The 15,960-nt window shown below is 51.8% G+C and overlaps 2 protein-coding genes across 2 annotated transcripts in view; one reads left to right on the forward strand and one right to left on the reverse strand.

Moving 5' to 3' along the window:
• XRN2 (5'-3' exoribonuclease 2) overlaps positions 1-9,326 on the forward strand; it is a 61,458-nt gene extending 52,132 nt beyond the window's left edge. The window contains exons 29-30 of the mRNA XM_068940782.1: positions 3,371-3,512; positions 8,496-9,326. Of these exons, the coding sequence (XP_068796883.1) occupies positions 3,371-3,512; positions 8,496-8,558 (205 nt within the window). The 3' untranslated portion in view covers positions 8,559-9,326. The remainder of the gene's footprint in view (positions 1-3,370; positions 3,513-8,495) is intronic.
• Positions 9,327-12,733: 3,407 nt separating this feature from the next.
• On the reverse strand, positions 12,734-13,896 carry NKX2-4 (NK2 homeobox 4). The gene is made up of 2 exons (XM_068936534.1): positions 13,524-13,896; positions 12,734-13,401 (listed from the first exon to the last, which is right to left on the reverse strand). The coding sequence occupies exons 1-2, from the start codon at positions 13,894-13,896 to the stop codon at positions 12,734-12,736; spliced, it is 1,041 nt and encodes a 346-aa protein (XP_068792635.1).
• Between the last annotated feature and the right edge of the window lie 2,064 nt (positions 13,897-15,960).

Here is a 15,960-nt window from a genome sequence, read left to right on the forward strand (position 1 = left end):
CCCGTCCCTGCCAGTAAAACTTTGAGCCACTGTCTTTGGCCCTTTTGTGATATTTCGGGGATAGTGTATTGCGGCGGGGGCTAAACTACTTCTTGCTTTCTAGGCCTGGGGGAAAAAATCAATAGTGCAAAGCTTTTTCTTCATAATCCAGACGAGCTTTTCTCCTGCATAGGATTACTTGTTTGTGGTTTTTTTTGTTGTTGTTGTTTTAAAAAGCGGTTGCTGTTGGAAGAGGACACCTTTTGCATACTTGCAGGCACTGGTCTGCCTGGGCTGTGTTACTTGGAGGCACGGCAGACGTGGAAAAGAGGTTTTATGCCCCTAGCTTTCCGCAGGGCTGGGGATCCGATACGTTTCAGAGGTTCTGTACGTCTGCCCCCAGTTTTCCTGGCTGATGGCACTCCCTGCTCTGGTGGGTGGTCTGTGCGTCATCGCTTCCTACGTAGAGTTTTAGGGGGAACACGACAACTATTACGCTGTTGATGTTACTGTGATTTGTAGAATTACCTTAAGATTTGCTTAACCTGTTCATGGGCAAAATAGGCGTTAGTTTAATTGTAAGTTGACCTAACACTGAATAGTGCGTTTGGGCAACTTTGTCAATAGGGACACGTGATATTGCAAAGGGCATGATTTTTTGTTTCATTTATTTTGATTTTTTTTTTTTTTTTTTTGTTACAAGGCATGATTTTGCTTTGTACAAATCTTCACCCTCAGGTAACTCCAGTCTCCAATTAATGCATGTGCTAGATGGACATGAAGTCAGTTGTTGCGAAGGCTGCAGTTGCCTGATTTTTGCCAGGTGAAAATTAAAATTTTGGCTTATAAAAATGGAGCATAACTGAGGGAATTGAGAGGAGCAGAAAGCTCTATGCTGCTTTTCTGACTCTAAGATTAGATATGTAATGTCAGCTTTTTTTTTTTTCCCCCCTATTAGGTTTCTCCCTTGGAGTGTATAATGGTTCTAACTGAAAATCACCAGTTCCACTATTTAGGATTGCCTTGAAACTAAAATGACCCAAAATAATAGCGATTCTAATATTAATGTGTTTCATTGGCAAAGGTCCCAACTTTTCACTAAAGTGCTTTGATGTAAAAAAACTAAAATAAAATGTTTAAAATTTATACAAAACACTTATTAACCTCAAATGAAATTTGTTTTGAACTTCCACGTTCCAGGCACGTGACAAGTGCTTGCCTGTGATCTTCAGTTGCTGAGGCTATTTATCACAAGCCCAACTTTGTTGTAGACACTGAATGGCTGTTGATGGAAGTATAGACCTGGGGTTACGTAGGTAATTCACAGCCCTTTTCCTTAGGGCTGAACAGTATGTTCGCCTTGAAGAGTCTGCTGTTTTCTAGGAATAATGAAATAAAGTGGTTTGTACTCAAAGCGCTTAATCAAGAGGAATATCATACTTACAATACTGCTTTTGAGTGTTTAGTCCCAGGAAATGTAATGTGCTATTAACTTTAAATACTGTATTGCTCCACCTAATGAATGACTCCGGTAAGATTATGCATTTCTAGACATCTCTGATACAAAGAACAAAACTGCACAGTTCAGTAAGACCATTTAGCTTTTGTGCAGAAAAGGAACATGCACAAATAGTACACGTAATTACCAAGCGTGTATTTATTGGGTTAAGACCCACACTTTTATAAAACGGGGATCAAGGTATTCCATTTCTGGAGATGGCTAGAGTTTCTTTTGCCTTTGAAGTTCAGACAGTTGTTAATCTGTCCAGGCACAGTGGTTGTCATACGGGCACAACAACCTGTAAAACAAAAAGTAGTTTGTATTGAAAAGCAGAAAGTTTTCACATCCGAGACATGTGTCTTCATTCATTCTAGTCTTATGTTTACCTGTCTTAATACAAACTTTGTCTCCTTTGCTGTTGGAGAAATTCCTATTTAGAAGTCCTTTCCTCTCCCAGCATCGCTTCCTCAGTTGCGCGAAGGCTCGTTTGCCGGCCCTGGTGCCCTTGACTCTGAAAACTCTCTTGGTCGGTCCCCTTCCCGAAATTCATGCCTCTTCCTTGCACTGCATGAGCAGTTAAAAGAATGCAACCCATTCAACCTCAAGGAAAGGTTATTCCTCCAAGACTGAAGTCCCCTGGATTGTAATCAAACCGCTGTAGCCAAAGACTCTTCAAAGACAAACCAAGTAACGTTTAATTCAGTGTCTTTGAAATGGCGCGGCAGCCAAGCATGAAATGCGCAGTGCTCACGTTCACTACGTTACTGTTCTTGCCCTCTCGCTCAGCAGTCTGTCCGCACAGTGTTCAGCTGGCTCTCTCTTAAGCAGAAGTCAAGAGATCAACTGTCTTGACTACCCAATGTTTTTCCGTTACAACAACATACTCTTCTGCAAAACGTAACTATTTTGAATACTCTAATGAATTGTGTCCTTAAAAGCGCTTAGCATTAAAGACTATATCATGGCTATGTCGTTTTTCTAAATATTTTTAATCAAACAATGATTTGATGCATTATACCTGTTGCTTCATAATTGTACCGCTAGATGGGCACTTGAAGGCAATTAAAACATTTCTTGCTCTTAGTAATCTAGGATGGCAAACGAGGTTGTAATAGACGTTGAATTTGCGTTCCCATATAAACTGTACACCAAATGTCAGTCGGTCCGTGCCAATTAGTGCTTATGTTGCTAGGTCACCGTGGTCAATTGAAAACGGCATCAATAGAACTTGAAAAGGTTTCTTCCCGATCGGACCTTCTGACATATTGAGGAGAATAATGGATGGGAAAAAACAGGCAAGGCCCCTACCCTAGATTCAGCATACTCGTCGTAAGAATTCATTTGCAACCTGCAATTAACTCGAAAGAATGGACTCCCAGAAAGGGTCTGGACATTTAGAAAATAAAGCCTCATTCTCCTGTACTGCACATGTTTACCCTTTGGATGGTGCGGTACGTTTAGCGAACTTGGCGATAGCTGCGTTTAAATCTACATTCCGGATCACGTTGCACATGAATTGGCAGATTTGCCCCTCAAATACAAGGTGGGGAAGGATCCTTCCAAGCGATTTTAAAAAAACTCCGGTTTGTCAAACTGAATTTGCTGCTTGTGGTAGGGAATGGTTCTCTAACTTTCAAGCTGTGGTGAAGAAAGCAAGTAAGCAAACATGGCCTTTAGTAAGAGAATTTTGAAAGATGGCTTTCCTCCTCTTTTCTGTGATGATTTGGCAGTCTACAGTACCACTACGCGTGTGGTCAGATGTGAAGGTGTTTAACTCTGAGACAAATCGTTCATCCAACTAGACTGTAGAAGTTTGGGGTTTGACATATGAAACTCTCTAGGAGTTAAATTCATGGTATAGTATTTGTTGTTGTTGTTTCCTTTGTACAGAAGCGCTGGGGCTGCTCCCCTTCTCGCTTGGAACCGCATGCTACCAGCCCAAAGTCAGTACCAGCCAAGTCAGTACCAAGGACTAGGCGGACCAATGAGTTACCCACAGAGACCTGAAGATCGTATGGACAGGGGAAGACAGGTATGAAAGCACTGCCTCCACTTTTTTTTTTTTTGCACTTTTATTCTCGTTTGCAACACCATTTCCTTCACACGTGGTTGCAAGGTGCGAGTGCAGCATAGGTAGGCCTTCCTGAGCTGGTTTTAGTCTAGTTAGCGTCGTCGTCGGTGAAAAATACTGACAAATAAGCTTCTGAGTCTGTGTACGTCGGTGGTGAAAGGCTTATGTCGTGACTACGCTACAAGGGCTTTTCGTTAGAGCTAGATCAAGTGTGCTGGTGAGTTACACACTTCTTGCAGCTTGAGGAAAATATAATCTAAAGGCAAGCATTTCAACCGGTCTTCCCCTTCTGTGAGGAAGTGTATAAGCTACATGTTTTGGAGATTAAAGAGTTCCTTTCCCGTATGCCTTTAAAATGCAGATTTGTATAACTTAATTATATTTTTTGCTCAACTGTTTATTGGATTTATCTTAGCTGAAACACTACTTAAATGTTAGGTTCTGGTAACCAAGGAAATGAACATGACTGTGAATTGCATGTGAAAATGAGTGCTTAAATGAGAACAAGTGAACAAGGTAGCAGAACCTCTTCCCAAACTGTAGGTGAATTTGCCATCAGTTTATGAAAATGCCACATTATAAAATGCTACATTATGAAAATGCTTGTTGAAAACAGCAGGTTGTTTTGCTGCTGTGATTTTTTTTTTTAATGTTACCATTAAAACAATCTGCATAAACTCTTGAGTGTTTACCATGTGTTATATTAACTTAAATTACATCACAGTTTTTCCTGTTAGGCTTTGTGCATTTATGTACTGTTACTGTTTTTGTAAATCAGAACTATTACTCAGCTGTGGGAAGGTTACTGACCACTAATGGGGAAATAAAAGGAAGAGCTCTCAGCTGCTTGGAGTTGGCACTATTTCCCAGTCCTTTATATGGAAACTCAGGCACGAACTGTTTGTAATTTGCCTTCTGTGGGATCTGGTTCAGCTACCTTTCCTAAACATGCGCAAGACAAGCTGTGCTTTTAGTGCACGCTCTTAACTTTTCTTTTTTCCTTCCCAAACAGCCCATCTTTCCAGTCTGCAAGTGCTTGTATTATGCAGTACAACAGGAACACAGTCAAATTTGGTGCTTGATTTGTAGGACTGTTTCTCCTATTTCTTCCTACTAGCAGAAGAATATAGCAATTTCCATGTAGATAAATTCGGTCCTGCAGTACGTGTACTGGATAGTGTCCTAGTCCCCTTTGCTTATACATTGGGGACTGCAAATATGATCAGTTTAATTGGGAATCTGAAATTTCATGGATCTGTCTTGCTTGTGCCTGGAAGTTTTCCTGTGGACTTTGCTGTTATTACCAGTGTAAAACCAAAGTAGTTGAGCAGGGTTAGATAATGACCCCTTTTGGGGTATTAATATGGGTTTGAACTTGAGTTTCCATTCTTATAGCAAAAAGTGGCAAATTCAGAATTGTTGTGCCAGACAGTATAGTTGAAAGCCTGCTTAAAACATTTTCGCTTCTTCTCTGGTTCTTTGTCCGCTTCATGTTTTTCTTTTTTCATCCTGATCAGAAACTTAGCATAACCTATCACAACCGCTTTTGCACCATGGTGGTGTTATAGTGTGTGCTTCTTTTTCCTTTTTTTTTTAATTTTAAAGGCAGCTAACACAATAAAAATATGTACTGTCAAACCTAGTTCGTAACAGCAGAGAGCCTTAGGCCTTTCTTGGGGACGCTTTTTGCAAAGTTTCATATGCTTCTGTGGCTGGTTCAGCTTATCAGGGCTGAAGCCCAGCAGAAACAGCCTGCAAGCCGCTAATACCATTCTCAGCATTGTCTGTTGACTGCAGGATTACATGTTGCTGCTGAAAAGATCTATAGGCAGCAAGCAATCTGTGCCAGCGCCCTGCGCTCTTCAACAGAACAAGGGTTCAGCTGAGCCCTTGTTAGCAGCAGCAAGATTCCCCTCTCCCCCTCCGCCCCAGCCCGCAGCATTTTCAGTGCCGTTGAGGCTTTTAAGAATGGGCTAAGAATTGCCTTTAGCTCATTCAGTTGTGATAGTGGGTGTTGTAGGAAGAAACGTGGAAAAAGAGGGGCGAGTATACCGTGCTCCCAAGTATGCTTGGGAGGCGTTGCCGGTATAAATCCTCCTAGAACCTGTTTTGGCTGTAAGCAAAATTAGCCAGCACGGGATATGATTACCTTAGGATTAGTGGGGAAACAGTGTTCTAGCTGGGGGGCTACAGTGCTGGCTATGCTGCCCAACTTATCCCCCACGTTTTTTCCCCGTATAATTGAAACTGGGATGAAGCAGGTGTTGACGGGTTGGAGGGACAGGATCAGTGTTTGAAAGTCTCTCATTTTGCATTATACAGGTTTACCTAAAACATTAGAGGCAAAAGAATAGGTGCATAATAGTGCTAATCCATAACATAGGCCGTCACATTACTGTAGAAAAATTAGCGGAGGATTTTCATGCTGGTGGAGCCTGGGTGGTATTTAATTCAGACTGGAAAATAAATACTCGAAAAAAAAGTATGCCTGCTATCCCGTATTCTGTTCCTTTATCTCAGTGTAAGTGGAAGTTTTGGGTGGGGGGGAGTGCTTAAGCTAGTTCAGTGCTGATATTAAACCTTCGTGCCTAACGGCTGGGCATGCCAGAGGTGAATAGGAACCGGTGTCTTAGGGGTGGCTCAGGGAGGGCTTCCTCTCTTGACTCGCATCGGGAAGGCCGTCTCGTTCCTGCGAGACCCCAGGCCGTGGCACCGACATTCGCAGCCAGTAACGGTGCCGTTGCAGCCTGTACAGCAGTGACACCAAACCTCCACCCTCACAGCTCGCCGCTCGTTTGCCTCCCGAGCGGTTAAAAAGAAGATGCAAAGCTAAGCTTGGTAATACCACGCTCTTGCCCGAGACGCAGTCCGCGTGTCTTTACTACAGGGCTCGTCCGCTGGATCGCGTAGTGAAGTTAAATCTAGGTGGAGGCGGAGGTTTTATTTGTATTCAAATATGTGGTGGTTATTAGAGGGGGGGAGATATTTCTGGCCAAGTAAATTTGATTTAAAAAAAAAAAAAAAATCTTATCAATTGTCTTGCTTTCTGACTGTTTTCAGTCGCCTTTTGAATCGTTGTGGCTGTTCTGTCTTTTTTAGGTTATTTTTTAAAGTGAACTTTCAGTTGTCGTTACTTCTTTGAGACTGGCAAACACTAAAGTAAAATCACAAACTACCTTTCAAGTGTTTAGGGAGCCAAAACAAGAATCGAATCTGGCGTTGCTGTCTATAAATTTCAAAGCTTTAAAGCCTTGAAAAGGGATTCAAGTGGAAGTGGTGACACACAGTAGCATAAATAATTATCTTTGGTCCCTTTCACCTCTGAATTCTTCTTTTACCGCGTACAGAGCATGGCCTGAAGAGGTTAATAAACCTACCGCTACAAAGCGCTCGCAAAATTCACACAACTGCCATGGATATGGATTGCTCTGTGGCCGTGGGTATTTATTGGAGCGTTTTCCAGGTGTTCCAGAAAACTAAAGATCGTGTTGCAGCGGTGTTCAACTTTTTGGTTTTATTTCATAATAGCATCTAAGTGAATGTCCGGAGAATGTCTTAACGCAACTGTTAAACGATCTATAAACGGTACCTTTATGTGCGTGCTGGCAGGAGACTGTGCTATTTATAAAATTGGAAGGATTTTTCGAGGGATATAGTCAACTTGTTTCTCTTTCTTTAATTGGTTATTATAAATATATCTATATATTCCATACTATATTCCTCTTCCTGATAGTGGAAACAATGTATTCTGCATGTCTCTTTCAGGTCCTTTTAAAAAATAGAATGTAAGAAAGTGGTTTCTATTTAGAAAGCCTTTTTTGATTGCTCACCACAGACACGCTGAAGCTAAACACTCCTTCCTTTTCGGTTTTAGTTCTCTATGTGCCCTTGTGGGGTAGGCTGAAGACTGGTTGCTCTCTTAAAGAACAACACAAAAAAGCAACCCACCCCAAAACTGTAGCTGTGGTTGAGGGATCGCACTACAGCCGAGTTAACTTTTTGGTGTCTAAAATGTATCGGGTTTTGAGATCGCTTAAAATGTTTCAGATGGACTTTCCCTTTTATGAAACCTTCTGTTAATGTATGGGAGACTTCATCTAAATTCAAAGGCAAAAATATAGTTAACTTGCAGTTATTTCTGAGACATGATATAGGGATATTTCTCCTGGTATTTAAAACTGAATCAGTGGTGAAAAATGCCGCTTCTGTTACAGAAATGCAAACTTTTTTTTCCTTGAAAAATCTGTCTGTGAACATCTGTCTTATTGTAAGTACATATACATAAAAATGCCTTATCTTATACGTTAGCATAAGATTGCTTGCAACTAAAATAGAAAATGTATGGTCAAGAAAAATGATTTTTTTTTTCCTTCTACAAAATAATGAAAATAAAGCTGACTAATCATTACTGACGGTGTACAAGCATCGCACATCTCCAAGTGGAGTAGCGGTGGCCTAACCGAAGCATCATTTACAGTGTTATTCTGTGCAAAATACAAGCATGCATACTGCAAACGCCACATCTCCTTAGGGATTAAAAAGTACTGGTTTTCAAATCTGCCCTTCAGCTTGTGCTTCGTGGGTGCGTGTGCTTTGTTTCCCCCCCCCCCCCTTGCTTTATGCCCTTTGCTGCCAGGATTGCTGAAGACAAAGAATATGCAGCGGTTTCCTTCGGTGTATTTATTTCTTATTTAGAAAGGTTGCTTCTCCTGCAGCACAGATGGGAAGTGCGAGGCCGGTGCTGGACAGAGCTTTCCCAGACGTTAAAGCTTGTGTTTCTAGGGGGGCATCTGTAAACGCTATCAAGAGATGTTTAGCTTTTCGGCACTACCTTTCTGTGTAAAGAATGTATTGTTTCATTTCTGTATGGAGCCTGAAGCTAGGCTAACTTGTTTACTATGATGTTAATCCAAAAAATAAATGCTTGCTTTTGTTTGTTTGTAGGCATATGGCCCCGGGAGGCCCTACCCGTTACCACCTCCCTCAGGAAGATACAGCTGGAATTAGCTCTTGACTTTTTTTTTTTTTTTGGATAGAAAATGTTGGGGGGGGGTGTTTTGTTTTTATTAATTGAGGGGGGGGGAAAAATGAAATCCTTAAACATCCCTGTAGTTTTTAAACTATGATACTTGTTTTAAATGTGTACATTTCTTACTGAATGGATTTTTTTTTTTTGGTGGGGCTTACGTTGCTTTGAAATAGTATAATGCAAAATGCAAGTAAGCTAGATTTGCTAATCTGTTTGTGAGACGTTTGATGAAGTAGGAGTGCTGTTTTGTCTTTATTACATATAGAAGCTGTGCTTAGCTCTGCCTGTCAATTTGAACTCCAAACATCCTTTACTTCGCACATAAGAGCCTGAAAACAGATACGGAGTTGTAAAGAATGCATAGAAATCGGATTTTATTAACTCTTAGGGAGGACACAGCAGGCAGTCTGCAGAGCACGATGTTTAAAGACAGTTCTGTCGGTATTCCTTGTAAGATGCTTCTTTGAATTTCTCACAAAAAAAAAAAAGAGGGAAAAAAAAAAGATTTTTGGACTTCGAAGTAAAACATTTCAACTTTTACAACTTGTGCCTGTTCTTGACTTTGTCATTGTAACATAATCAAGCACGGAATATGTATTTGTCTGTTTTGATATATAATTTAAAATAGCTACCAAGTACATAATTTCCATTCATTTTTAGGATACTTTCTAGGGATTTTTCGTGTGAGTGTACCGAATCAGTAAATATTTTTTATTTGCCTTATAAAGTGGCTTTTGAAATTCTGAGTAGTTCTGAGTGGTTTATTTCTAACCCCCTCAAGAATACTTTTGTATCTCTTTATCTACATGTGTGCACACACCACTATTTGATACTAATTGCTTGAAAAATAATTCCACACAACTCTCCTAAGTGTTCAAAATCTTTCTCTGTTTAATCAAAAAGAAAAAACCCACAGCTTTTTACTAACACAAGAACATGCAGTTAAGCGAACAACGGTAGGGGTAGTATAACGTCCTTCATTTGTGTCACATTTTGACGTTTTCCATTAAACACGTGTATAATATGTATCGGTAAACCTTAAACGATTTGCTTTAGCCTCGACACAAGGCAGCAAGAAATAGCGTTGCCTTGGCTGTCTCTTATAAGCTGTTTCTCAGCTCCTTCCTTCAAGAGCCCAGATGTTAATCAGCAGCAATGAGGAAAAAGACCAGACCAATGTAACCTTGGGAGGAAGAAATCATGAAACTAGATTCATTATTTTCAAGTGATTGAGGGTGGAGCAGACTCCCTCATTGTAATGCAAAGAGTTGCCATCCTGCCTGGAGCTGGGAAACACTATCGGCGCCCACCAATAGCGTTCTCAGCCCTTCGGGAAAATATTTGGGTCTCAAAAAGTAATTTTGCTTTTTGAGCGGAACAAAACCAGCCGTGAACGTGAATTTTCATGCAAATACCCTGGCTGAGTGCGAGGCTGAAGGAAGGAGCTGGATGGGTTGCCCATACGGCGCCAGCGATGCCCCCCCCCTTCCCAAGGGGTGAACCCAACATCCTCGCGTGCTTTTGTCCTTTGTGCTGCAGGCCGGCGGGGGGAAAGGGGGGCTCGATAAACATCCTTTGGGGACCAGCCTGCGGAGGGCTTGTCGCTACAGGTGCCGAAACCAAGATTTCCCCCCCCCCAAGCTCTTCACCCGCTTGGCTGATAGGAGCAGGTCTCTAAAGGCTGATGCTTCCTGTAGGAGCCTACCGCCCTCCTAGAAGGGGCGGTAGAAGGGCAGAGAAGAAGGGCTTGATGCGCCCCTGGGCTCTCGGTGGTGGATGGAGCAAAACGGCTCCTTCGCTGGCTGGTTGCTACATAGGGCTGCCTTGGCCAAGGCCAAGCGTGGGGTGTGCAGGGCAGGCCCCGGGGGCAGAGGGCTCCCCTGGGTGCTGTCAGCGCCTTCCTGGCGCTGCCCGGGTATCCTTTTCGGTTTCGTTTTGTTTTCAGCAGGGGCTGTGCTCGATGCCTTCGCTTCCCCAACCCCGCCGGTTAGCAGGGCTGGAGAGAGCGGGGGGGTCGCTCCCCTCGCCGGGCTCAACCCCTTTGCCTCGGGGCGGCCGGGCCCGGGTGCTGCCAGCGGGGCCGCGGGGGTTGCGCCGTCGGGGGAGGTGCGGCGGCCCCGAGCGGGCGCTGTGCAGCTCGGCCCCGGCTGCGGGCAGAGGAAGGAGGGAGGTTTCGGCTCGGCGGCCCCGTTTCCCGTTTCGTGCGGTCGCCGGGAGCGGAGCGCTGCCAGGGGCTCCCGGGCGGCGCGGAGCAGCGCAGCCGCCGCGCAAACCCGCCCCGCCACCGCGCCGCTACCGAAAGGTCCCGCCGGTGCCAGGTTCTCGCTTTCGCCGTCCGGTGCTCCGGGTGCTCCCCGCTCCCGGCCCCGAGCCGGCATCGCCTCTGCCGCCTCGGCGCCGCCGCCGCTGTCCCTGCGCGGGGCCGGCCGCGGGCTCGCAGCGGAGCCCCAGCGAAGCGCGGACGGCGCGTAACGAAATCACCTGCACGTCTAAAAGGGAGGCCGAAAACAGAGCCGGGGGGTGATGGCGGGGTGAATAGGTGTTTGAGATCCTCGCAGGTGAGCGTTAGAGATCGCCGCGGAGCACAGACCGCATAAAACACTGTCACGCACCGAGAACGAAGCAACGAAAACTTGAGAACAATGTTTCTTTTTATTATTAAAAAAAAAAAAAAAAGAGAGAGAGAGAGATGCTGGAAACTTCCGAGATGCGTTTCTTGATTTGCTCGATTTTCTCCGGGAAGAGGTGGGAGCCAAACCCCGCGGGCTCCGCTCCGTCTCTCCGCGTAACTCCCATTTGCCATCGTCTCTTCCTCGGCCCGGCGGCCCCGCGGCCCGGCCGGCGGGGACCGTGCGGCTTTCAGGCCGGATTCCTTCCCCCCGATTTCCCTTTCTAGGCTGGCAGCTGGGAATTTGGTGTCCAGCCTCGCGCGGGATCCGAGGCCGGGCTGGGAACTGCTCTCATCTGAGTCTCACCAGCTCAAAGGAAGCTAGTGAAGTGCCGGGATTTGCGATGCCATCTTCGTGGCGGTTACATTGGACACGCATCAGAGGGTTTGTCTGTCCACGCACGTACATTTATTTACTAAGCAATAATTAATAACAACAATAAAAACTCCCCCCCCTTTAAATCTGAGCATCGAAGTTCAAAAGCTCTTCTGTAAAAATACCCTCCCTTGCTACAAGTCTTTGATTTTTTTCCCCCCTTGATCTAACAGTGGCTGCTCCTTCTCGCGTCCCGTCCTCCAAATGGCAGCGGCTGTTCGCAGCTCACACCGCTCTCTGCCTCCTCGACCTTGAGTTACAATTCAATTTACCTTCAATCAAATAATAATGAAATTGCACTTCAGGGGCACCCTTATAAAATTAATTCTGCTGAGATAAGTTGCACTTCAGAAGATTTATTGTTAGCGTTCAATGGGTCTGTAAGATATATACACACCGGCTCGGGCTCTCGGGCGTGTTTTGGTTTCGCTGGGGCTGCTCGGCCGCCGGCGAGCGCCGAGGCGCGGCGACGGGCGCAGGGGCCGCGGCTCCGCGCCCGGAGCCGCCGCGCCGCCTCCTCCCCGCGGGCCGGGCGCCCCGTCGGGGCGCTCCCCGGGCGAGCTCCGGCGCGGCCGCGCACACCTCCACGCCAGCACAGCCGCACAAATGCGCACAGAGCCGCGGACACCCGCGCGGGGCCGCCCGCCCTCGGGCGTACCTAGACGCGCACAGACGCGGAGGGGCCCACGCGGGGACGCGCAGAAACGCGCACGCCTCCCTGCGCCCACGAGTGCTCGCCGCAGCGCCGGAGGTGCGCACGGGCGCACCCCGAAACGGTGCACGCACCCACGCACACCCGTGTGCGCGCTCACACACGCGCCCGCCGCTGCAGCTTCGGGTGAGGTCGGTCGCGTTTCAAGTTTTTAAAACCCCCAACAGTCTTAAAAAAAAAAAAAAAACACAAAACCCCCCCAAAAAAACAAAAAAGCGGGGAGGGGGGGCTGGGGACGACGACACAGGGAGGCCGAACGGAGGTGGAGACCCGCGGGAGCGGCCGTCGGGGCTCCCCGCAGGCGCCGCCGGGCCGGGGCGGGGGGAGCGGTCCTGGAGGGCAGCGGCCCCGGCGGGGCGGCGGCGGGGAGGGTTTGGGAGGAGGAGGGGGGGGGGGATTACCACGTCCTGCCGTAGAGCAGGTTGGGGCTGACCATGCCGCCGCTGTAGTCGACGCTGGCCGTGTCCATGGGGGCCAGGGGGGCCACCTGGCCGTGCAGGGCGGGCGGGCTGGGCGAGAGCTCCTCCAGGTCGGCCGCCTGCCCCAGCGAGCCGGGGTGCGGGTGGGCGGCGGGGGCGGCGGCGGGCAGCGGCCCGCTGGAGGCGCCCTGGGGCGGGGGCGCCGGCTGGCCGGGCGCCGGGGTGCCGCTGCCGGGCGGCGGGCAGGGCTTGCCGTCCTTCACCAGCACGGGCACGGCGACGCGGCGCGGCGAGTGCTGCTGGCAGAGGCCGCCGCCGCCGCCGTCGGGGTGCAGCTGCTGCGTGGCGGCCTTGTCCTTGGCCTGGCGCTTCATCTTGTAGCGGTGGTTTTGGAACCAGATCTTCACCTGCGTGGGCGTGAGGTGGATCATGCTGGCCAGGTGCTCCCGCTCGGGCGCCGAGAGGTACTTCTGCTGCTTGAAGCGCCGCTCCAGCTCGTAGACCTGCGCCTGGGAGAAGAGCACCCGCCTCTTCCTCCGCGGGGCCGCGTGGAGCGGCACGACGGCCTTGGCGCCCTCGGCGATGCCGCTGAGGCTGCCCATCCCGGCCACGTTCATCCCCGCCGACGGGCCCATGAACCTGGAGACTGAGCGGGCCGGGGGGGCAGGCGGCTCAGAGCCGGCGGCCGCCCCGTCGGAGGCGCCCCCTCCCCGCCCGCCCTGCCCGGCGCCGCCGCCCCCTCCCCGCCGCCAGCGCGCCCGCACTTACTCGTGGGGTACCGGGGGTCGGCGTTGGCCCCGTACCAGCCGCCGGCCGCCGCCGCGCCGTTCCTCATGCCCTCCGGGTAGGCGGGCAGCTCGCCCATGTTGCCGAGACCCCCGTTGCAGTAGCCCCCGACGGCGCCGTGCGCGAACTGCGAGACGCCGTGGGGCATGTGGTAGGCGGCCGCCGCGTTGGGGCCGGCCACGACGTGCTGGGGCACGGCGGCGGCCGCGGGCCCTTGCGGCTGCCGGTAGGGACCGAGCGGCGCGCCCAGGCCGGGGGCGCCGTCCATGGCACCGAACTTCTTGTAGGTCTCCTCCATGGGGCTGAGGATGTCGGTGACGGAGAAGGGCGTCGTGTGCTTGGGGCTCAGCGACATGGCGCGGGCGGCGGGCCGGGCCGGGCCGGGCCGAGCCGGGCCGGGCCGCCCCGGCGGGGCCGGGCCGAGCGCTGCCGCCGCCCGCGGGCACCGGGGCGCGGCGAGCCGGCGCGGCGAGGCGAGGCGGCGCCCACCCCGCGGCTCTCGTAGCTCGCCGTTTCTTTTAGCCCGGCGCCAGGTTTACGCCAGACGCGGAGGGGGCGGAGCGAGCGCACCCGAAGGGGACGCCCGAGGCAGGCCGCCCCGTCCGCCCTCCCGCCGCCGCCGGCCCCCCCGTCTCCCCCGCCGCCCCCTCCTCCCGGCCATTGTCCGGCCCGGCTCCGCCGCCGGCTCTTAAGCCCGGCCGCCGAGGGGCACCGCCAAAGCGCCTCCGCGTAGCCCCCGGCCCGGCGGAGCCTTCCCCTCGCACCCTCTCCCGTAAGTACCTTCCCGCTCCTCCGCCCTCGCCCGCGTGGGGCGGCCCGGGGGGACGCGCCGGGCCCCGCTCCCACGGGAGGGCCGGCGGCGATGCCGCGGGCCCCACGGCAGTTGACCCCCGTCCCGTCCCGTCCCGCTCTGCGCCCTCTCCCTCCGGGTCCCCGCCGGCTCGCTCCCCCAAAATGTGTGCGTGTCTCCCCCGCGGGGAGAGAGCGGCTCTCCAAGCGGCCGGTGCTGCCCGATGCCGAAAAAGCGCTTCGCCCCGCTCCTCGCAGCCCTCACGGCGCCGGCTGCGGCTCTGCCGGCCGGCCCGGCCCGACGGCGCGGCCCCGACGGGCGCGCTCGCCCCGCCGCGCTGGGGCTGCCTGGGGTCAGCAGCCGCGGAAACGCCTCCCCGACGTCGCGGGGGACCCGCTCCCGGCCGGCAGGTGCTTTAGGCGGGGGCGGGTGGGAGGGGAAGAGTCCGCGCTGGGGGGACCCCGGCCCGGCCTGGCTCCGCGGGGGCATCGGCGCGGCAGCCGGCTGGGCCCGACCCCCGGGGGTTGGCAGGGAAGGAGCCCCGGGGGCTCCTGGCCTAAAGGAGGGGGGGCGCTGAGCGCCGTTTGCGCTTTGAAAGGGTGGCGGTCCCTTTGGGGGATTTTTTTCGTTTGGTTGTTCCTTCATTTGGCGACAACGAAATGCTCCCTCGGGGCTCCCCGTGCCCCCCAGCTTGGGGCCGAGGGGGCGGCCGAGACGCGCCCCCTCCGCTCCCGGCCGCCGCAGCTGCCCGGGCCCCTCGGGGCTGTGGCTGCTGAGACACTTCTGCACCGGGGCTGAACACCCCCTCGGGGGTGAGTTTCCAGAGGGCGAATCCTCCCCCAGAGCCCTTGGAAAGGAGCGAACTGGGGAGAGTGGGAAGGAGCTGAGAGGGCCGCGGCAGCGCAGCACAGGGCCCTCCCGGGGCTCCCGCGCCGTCGGGGCACCGGTGCGGGCAGCGGCCCGGCCGGGGCTCCGGCGGGCGAGCCCGGCGCTTGCTCACTCCGGCCGGGTTTTGCGGGTTTTGCGGGTTTTCGGGGGTGGGGGGGAGGTCTGCCCTCTCCCTCCGTGTGGTGCGACGGGGCGGCTGGGCGGCGCGGACCCACGCACTGCCCGGACCTCTGCGCGTCTCTGTGGAAATACACGCAGCTCTGCGTATGCAAGGAGATATATATATTTATATGTCTATATGTATAGAAAGGTATAAACGCATTTGCACGCGGCCGGTGAGGTGTTCAACGTCCGCGCATTCCCGCGCAAATGCACGCAGAAACTCCAAGCTCCGTGCCAATATAGCTAACAGCCGTACCCGCACACTCGTGCACACAAGATACGCGCAACCCCCCCGGACGTGTTCACACTTAGGCGGGCCGCAGCCGCCTGCTCTGTGCACGGGGTGGGGGCGCGGGGGGGAAGCACACCCTCGGTGGGGCGGGGAGGTGTTAAATGGGGGGCGGGGGGCACACGTCTGGCCGCCGGCCCCCGGGGGACCACCCGCCCTCTCCCCCGCCGCCGCAGCCGGGCGAAGACAGCCGAGCTGGGCGCCCTGCCGCCGTCGGGGGTCCCGCAGCCCCCAGCCGTCGCTGCGGCTGATCCCACCGGTCCGGTCCGGTCCCGCCGCGGTCGGTGTCG

The sequence above is a fragment of the Struthio camelus genome, chromosome 3, assembly GCF_040807025.1.
Source record: "Struthio camelus isolate bStrCam1 chromosome 3, bStrCam1.hap1, whole genome shotgun sequence".
Lineage (NCBI taxonomy): Eukaryota > Metazoa > Chordata > Aves > Struthioniformes > Struthionidae > Struthio > Struthio camelus.

Excerpts from the sequence above, each read along its gene's own strand:
- NKX2-4 (XM_068936534.1), bottom strand. The coding sequence starts at position 13,896 with ATGTCGCTGAGCCCCAAGCACACGACGCCCTTCTCCGTCACCGACATC. Across the intron at positions 13,402-13,523 it reads CGACCCCCGGTACCCCACGA|TCTCCAGGTTCATGGGCCCG; the intron begins GTAAGTGCGGGC and ends CGGCCCGCTCAG.